This window comes from Solea senegalensis, linkage group LG13, assembly GCF_019176455.1.
Source record: "Solea senegalensis isolate Sse05_10M linkage group LG13, IFAPA_SoseM_1, whole genome shotgun sequence".
Classification (NCBI taxonomy): Eukaryota; Metazoa; Chordata; class Actinopteri; order Pleuronectiformes; family Soleidae; genus Solea; species Solea senegalensis.
Genome location: NC_058033.1, coordinates 13727149 through 13734306, shown reverse-complemented (window position 1 = coordinate 13734306; position 7158 = coordinate 13727149). Strand labels below are relative to the sequence as shown.

At 40.8% G+C, this 7158-nt stretch overlaps 1 protein-coding gene across 1 annotated transcript; it reads right to left on the bottom strand.

The window, feature by feature from the left end:
- Positions 1-58: 58 nt before the first annotated feature.
- On the bottom strand, positions 59-6871 carry ggnbp2 (gametogenetin binding protein 2). The gene is made up of 14 exons (XM_044041268.1): positions 6791-6871; positions 5817-5935; positions 5054-5134; positions 4307-4560; positions 3921-4019; positions 3493-3606; positions 3192-3401; positions 2249-2423; positions 1955-2143; positions 1712-1859; positions 1490-1615; positions 1235-1383; positions 945-1154; positions 59-401 (listed from the first exon to the last, which is right to left on the bottom strand). The coding sequence occupies exons 2-14, from the start codon at positions 5907-5909 to the stop codon at positions 198-200; spliced, it is 2052 nt and encodes a 683-aa protein (XP_043897203.1). The 5' UTR covers positions 5910-5935; positions 6791-6871; the 3' UTR covers positions 59-197.
- Positions 6872-7158: the final 287 nt, after the last annotated feature.

Genomic DNA, 7158 nt, shown 5'->3' with positions numbered 1-7158 from the left:
GGAAAAGAAAGTGTGTTGGTGTATAAGTGCAAAAGAGAGAGAGAGAAAGAGACCAACAGAAACTGACAATTACATTTACTTTCAAGGAGATATGAGTGAACAAGACACCAAATATAAAGTCAGAAGTTTGTCTTTTCTAAACATGTTGCAGCAGTGGTCATGAGTGTTTCTTCCAGGGTAGGGAGTCGTTAGTGCTGTTAGTTGACACTGGTGGTGGCAAACCACTTTCCACACACTGGCTTACTCTGTTCAGTGGCACGGCAATAGTTGGTGAACTTTTCTTTCAGTAGCTGTCGGTACTGGTGGCGGTTGTTGTAGAAGGACTGGTTTCTTTGTAGAAATGCCTGGATTTCTTCCTGTGTCAGACAGTTGTCTTCATCAGAGCTCACCTCTGAATCATCCTGGATAAAAAACCCAAAACAGCAGCACACAAGGTTAAATCAATCAATCATAGAGCAGGTTGTACACCGTGACAAACTGCCCATTTCTATTGATAGTACCGTAGGCAGAATTTATTTGGTGCCATTGCTCAATAATTCCATAACCTTTAAGCACAAGGAAATCAAGTGATGTCAGATAGAAGCATCCCAGGAGGGTAGTTCAGAGAGAGAGAGAGCAGACACACTAATGACTAATGATAGTTCAACTATGCCTAATCTGCATACAGGTCCCTTTGGTGAAACAATTGCTACTTTAGTAACTATCTAAGCTGCAAAGAAACCTAAAAATACAAGAGTGTAAAAGAGAGTCAGAAAATAAAAGCAAAACACAAATTAGCTGTTTTAGAAAAGGATCCATTTCATTTGTGCATGAAAAGTATGTACTGATTGATGAGAAAAGGCAGAACTGCAAAATCCCAAAATGTTAATAATTTTAACAATTTTAACAAAACAAACTCAAATTTGTTTTTTATAATGCAGCTTTAAATTATATTTCTTACTAACCAGAAGTTCCACAAGACTCTTGTTTGCCTCTGGATGACTAGTGTGAAGGTTCTTATGATGTACTGTCCACGGTAAACGTTGTGCGATGCTGGAAAATGTATTGCCACATAAAGAGGAAAAGATTTCTTTGGTTCGGCAAGTGTGCGATGATGATGATGGACTGTGGCATGTTGTATTTCCAGCTGACATGCAGCCTTCACACGTGTGTCCCTGTAGGAATGCAAACACTTGTTAAACACCTTGGTATATTCTGTATACAACAGGTGACATTTTCAAGCTTGTTCACTCACCTGGTCATTGCATAAGCCCTTGCCCTTCCTTTTCTTTTTTTTACTCTTGCTTTGAGAATTTTCCTCAGAGTGCTTCCAGCAGTCCACACAACTGTCTATTCCATCCTCTTCCTTGTCTTCAGCACAGTGATGAACACTTGAGTCGTCGCCTTCAGAAGGTAAACAAAAACATACTATGAGAACGACACCACACTAGCTGCCTGTAATGGTTTTCAGAAGGCGTAGGGCAGTATCTCAGGGCAGCTCAAGCCTGACCTGCTGCATCATGGTTGCAGATCCCTTCAGAGCAGGCTACGTCAGAACCTTCTCGTGATCCTATCTCGCTGCCCTCTATGCTTGAGGAGTAGCCACAGTCACTGCCATTGCTGTGGGTGGACAACTCTGAAGAGACGGGCAAAAGCACATTTTATATTCACAGGCATTATTCATCCTTATAATAGTCGTCTGGATGTTAATGTCTCTTATGTGCATCGTCACCTTGTTTGGTGTCGTTTGGGCAGGTACAGGAATTGAGTCCTTTGGAGGCAACACCCTCCTCACAGCTGGCCTCCTCCTCCTCCTCCTCCTCCTCTTCATCATGGCTACCACAGACTTTGCAACTGCCCTCCACGAACTCCAACGAACCCTGCGGCACATTACATGTGTAAGAGTGAAGCAGGGGAACAAAGTCCTCTGTGTGCGTGGGATGATTTATGTCCCTGACTGTTAGTAGATGGTTACCTCGTCCAGAATTGTGTCTTTGTCCTCTGCCTCCTGTTCACTTATGTCAAACCCACACTTGTTCTTGCGTCGGTTTTTCCGCTTTTGCCTCTTTTTCTCCTGCTTCAGCTCTTTGGCCCTCTCCTCTTCAGACAGCTCCTCAACAAATTGCTCTAGCCGACTGATTCCCTGCATCTTCTCTACCGCCATCTATGGCCATGATAACAGACATAATATAGTATTACACAGCCATAATGCACTATCTGATGAATAAATAAAGAAATTATAACATATACACACGTGTTCAAAGCTTACCTCAAAACCTTTGCGTAGTGTATCAATTCCCAAATGGAACAATAACTGCCAGGTCTGCTCCTCTGCTCGTAGTTTCTGCCAGACCCTGTGCAGCCGCTCATAGAGGTGAATACCCAGACAAGTCAGAACCTCCTCCTGTGCAACGTCAATGGTTTTGGCATGTCTCTCTCTGCGTCTTTAAGAAAATACAATAATCAACTGGCCATACAAATACATGAACGGTCTCTCCCTTCACTCTTAGGCGAATGTGATTGGCGACCATTGTCACTGCAGCTTCGTTCAGACTGCCAGAATAAGTAGTTTATTTTGCAAATCAAGCGTTTATGTAGAGAAGTTTTGAGAGTCTCAACAATGTCAAAACCAGTGCTGCACCCCTCGTGGCTCAGTAAAACTGGCTGTGACCACAGCATAGAACATTGCAAGATATATTAGTCTCCTCAATCTCCAGAAGCAGATCTAGGATATTTCTAAGTCAGAGGCCATAAAGGACACAAAGGGGGGCCAAAATCCATGCACACTTCACCAGTCTCAAGGAGGATACATTAACAGTGGTGAGGTACTGGTATTGGTGCATTCCAAAATTCCTCCCCATTTTGTAATAATTGTTTTGTTTCTAATAATTTGAACCATAAGTAACTGAAACACAAGTTTTTATTAAATGCACACAGCCCTACTGTGCATGTAAACCTAGTGAGTGACTTTTTCTTGTATGACAAAGGAGTTGCACTACACAGCATCCATGTCTTCCAGCCTTGCCACAAACATGGCTACACCTACATCCTTACCAAAGTAACATATACAGATAAATTGGTTATGTCTAGACACATAAGACTGATTAGATCTTGCAATTTACAGTGCAGAAAGGTTGCCTGAAAAGATCTGATTTGACATAAAGTCTTATTTGTCTGAAGTCTGAACGTGCCCTGTACAAAGCTTTACTTACTCATAACCACCTGCAAACTCCGGCTCTGCCCGGCTGAGCAGGTGAGCGATGAAGTCTGTTTCACAGCACACATGGATGTGGTGCTCGTGGGGGCAGCAGCACAGTCCCTCATACAAGGCGGCACAGTAGCCCTTCTCATTACTTGAGTCCAGCTCCCCCACCAGGATGTTGTATGCCCTCAGCACTTTATTCTTACAGTCAGTGCAAAACCTGCAAAAACAACACCATTAAATCATGACAAATGATCCAGGTGTTTTTTAACTCTCAACTGAAAACACAGGCTACAACAATCACACTTTACCTGTGTTTACACAAGTATGTCTCCAGTGTCTCCAGGAGGCAGGCATTATCAATGAGGACCACCTCATCCCTGCACTCCTGAGACATAAGCTCCCATACATCCATCCAGCTTCCCCTGTAAGCAAACATATAGCAATGAAATCAAAAAGCTTACAATAAACTCCATCGCTTTGACCTGCATTGGAAACAAAGCGGCATAAACACAGACATTATTCTTTAGTTTATATGATGAATTTCAGTCTATGTTTCAATGTGCAATTCCAATTACAGCAATTGCTGCTCATAGGCCACCATTAAATGTGTTGTTATAGCAATGTCTTAAGACCATATTGTGCAATCATTTCTCAATCACTTTATCGGAGCACATCTTACTATATGATCTGACATCTGTTTGATGCAGAAAATAGAGGGAAAATCAAAATGACTTACCCCAAAGGTTTAGGTTTGTGTGTGTCTAAGGAGTGTAACTGGCACCTCTTGTTCTTTTTACTTTTTGGAATAGCATCAATCATGTCATTCAACCTTGACCTGTAAAAATAAAAACAACAAATACTTGCAAATTACATAATTCAATATACACATTGCCATATTCATTTAATAAAAGGACTTAACACACCACATCTGAAGCATACTTTAAAGGACAGCAGTGTTTTACCTTAGAAATGCATTAACATTATCTATTAATTCAGTAAAACCACAGAGCATAAGTTGTTTGTTTTCATATTAATTTAAAAGTTTAGTTTTGGCTGGTTTGTTTTGCAGCAGTTTCAAACATTTTGCAGAGAAAATGAAAAACAAATGTCTCTACATCTTACCCATGTACGTAGAAGAGGGTGTAAAGCTTTTTTACATCTGCTAAACAGGACTTGGTGAAAGACAGCAGACCCGTGGGTTTCACTGTGAGAGGCTCCAAAGCCGGGCTCCCTGATTCCACCAAATGTGAGAAAAGGCGCTCCACGCTTCGCCTGCAGCCCACGCATGGCACCAACTGAGATAATGCACTGTAGACCTCTTTAGTTGTCACCATCAGGGCAATATTCAGGTCCTGTTGCTTCAACTTGGAGTGATACTAAAAGCAGAGGAAACATAAATACAGAATACACAGGAAGAACATGCAAAACTCCATGCAGAAAAGGCCCTTTTTCCGACCGGGCCACAAACCCGCGTCCTCTTGCTGCAAAGGCGAGAGTGCCAACTACTAGATGGTGACAAACTATACACTAAAATTGTCACAAAAACATTGTCTCAGACTTTTGGACCCCATAGTTGGATTTCTGTGTGACTGTGACTTAAATAAATAAATAAAAACAGAGGTAACTTTGACTTTTGTGTGTATAAACATCAAGTGTGAAAATGTGACCAGTAACAGAGGACACACCCAGCATAAATTTGAAAGTGTGTCTTAATTAATACTGTTCACTTGAGATCAAACCTCTGATGACAGATGCTAATATCAGGTCTGAACAGAATCTGTGAGGACATACACACATGCATCCACACAGTCTGAGCACTTCCATACATTTTTGTAGGCCCTATGTTGAATAAAGTTAAAAACACCTCACCTCTGAAAATTGTTTCCATTGTGAAGGGTTGATATCATGGCTGTCAACATTCATAATATTATCAGAAAATTCCATCACCATCTGGCAACATAAGATAGAACACAGTAGTTAATTTACATCAATGTTTTTGACACAATTGTGGGTCCTTAGATTACAAAGTCAAGAGTCATGATGCATCTTAATTCATACACTGAAACAATAAAACAAAACATGTGCTGTGTCACAGATATACTGCTGGGTGTGTGCAATACACCCAGTGGTAAAAATTCATTGAGACTATTGCAAATTGTTAAAAAAACAATTGACACAAGTGGGTTCAAATTATATTTAGTCAGTTAAGTTTTTAGTGAGGGACTTTATAACCAGAGTTCATATCTGTCAACAGCTTTAGTCGCAGGCAGGTGGCCAGTTAGTATTTTGAAAATGGAACATTAGTGACAGATTACCCTTTGTAATGTTTCACTAGGGCATATGACTTATGTTATGTCACAATATGGAAGATACAAGGTTTTTCTTTGCAATCATCAGTGTTGCACCTACGCTACTTACAGATAATCTTATGTTAGATTTGTTTTCTTATATATAACTTTCATTATCTATTTTTCTGTCCTTCAAATAAACAGGCCAAACAACTACTCCCTTTACTTCTGCATATCAAACATGATGTTAATTATAGGGATACACTTGAATCAAACAAAGTAATGGTTATGTTTGTAATTTTAGTGATTCTTCTTGAGGTCACGATTATGAGAAAGCTTCTTACCGTCAGAGTATCGTCGATATACAGGGGGATCTGTCTGGAGAGGAAGGGGTACTCTTCTTCTCCTTCCCTGCAAACTGCTACCAGACGCGCCATGGCTGATTCCAGTGTCGCTTCTGCACCTGACACACAGACAGACACCGGCTGACCACATCTAAAGATTGCACGGGCTATAACAAGCTAATGCTAATCGGCAGCAGGTCATTGCAGGGTTAGCTTCGACAGCCAACATCACCTCGTCATCGTAATGCTTGTCTTCTCTACTGCCTGGCACACAATCAAGTGACAACACGTCAGCCAATGGTCAAAGTTAACAGAGTCTAATGCAACTAGAACTGCTGCAGTTCGTCAAGACTTTGCTTTAACACAGGTTTAATCAGCTAAGTTAGCTTAACAATGTGGGAAATGGACGCTCCTGTGGGTGAAGAGGTGTAAGGTTGTTTCCGTATGCTGTATATACCCGTTTGAATGTCACACACACCATTCTAATCAAAAGTGCATTTAATTACACTATAGTCAGTTTGTCTGGTAGAAAAAACAGCAACCAACAGCTAGCCAGCTAAAGTTAGCCTGCAAGCTAATTGACTGTAGCAGTGTGGTTTCACAACTTGAGGAAACTGTAAATCATGCTGTAAATCCGTATTTTTAAAATACTGATTCTTTATTATACCGTGAAGTTTATGGCACCCGGATATATTACAATTATATTATGAACACGCTGCAGTGACATGTTTCTTATACGCGCTGTCGACACCAGCAAACTTAGCTTACCTACAAGTTAGCTCATCTATCGTACGGAGCTAACGTTAGCAAGCTTGAATGCAGCTAATATAAAGTTAAAGTATGTGAGTGGCCACTTCAGTGACTGTCAGTTTCGCCAGCTTCCTCACACTGACGATAAAAAGGCGAAGCGTGAGCCGTCCATTCACAGTATGTACAGGCACCTGGCTGGAACCAAGTGTTGTGTTACTACTCACCAGCCCCTGAAAGTTCCCCTTACAAATAAACAAGTGCGACAGTGAGTGAAGCTGCTACGGTGGCGGAATCTTCATGACTGATTTGACCTATGACCTGCGACGTAGTAAGTGACGTTATAATGCATATGACCACCAGAGGGCGTATTGTGCTATATTTTGAAGTTTAGAAAATGTTAACTGAGAATTCCTCGATTTATGTTCTATACAAATTTAAAATATGTTGAAACTTAACACAGTGATTTCAAGGTCTGTTATTAAATGTTCATTTCATTCAGTCGTTTTACTGTCCCTGATGGGAAACTTGGACTAAAAGAGACATTGCATTTACAATAAGACACTCCCATTCATTATAGTGTTCTGTTCAAGAC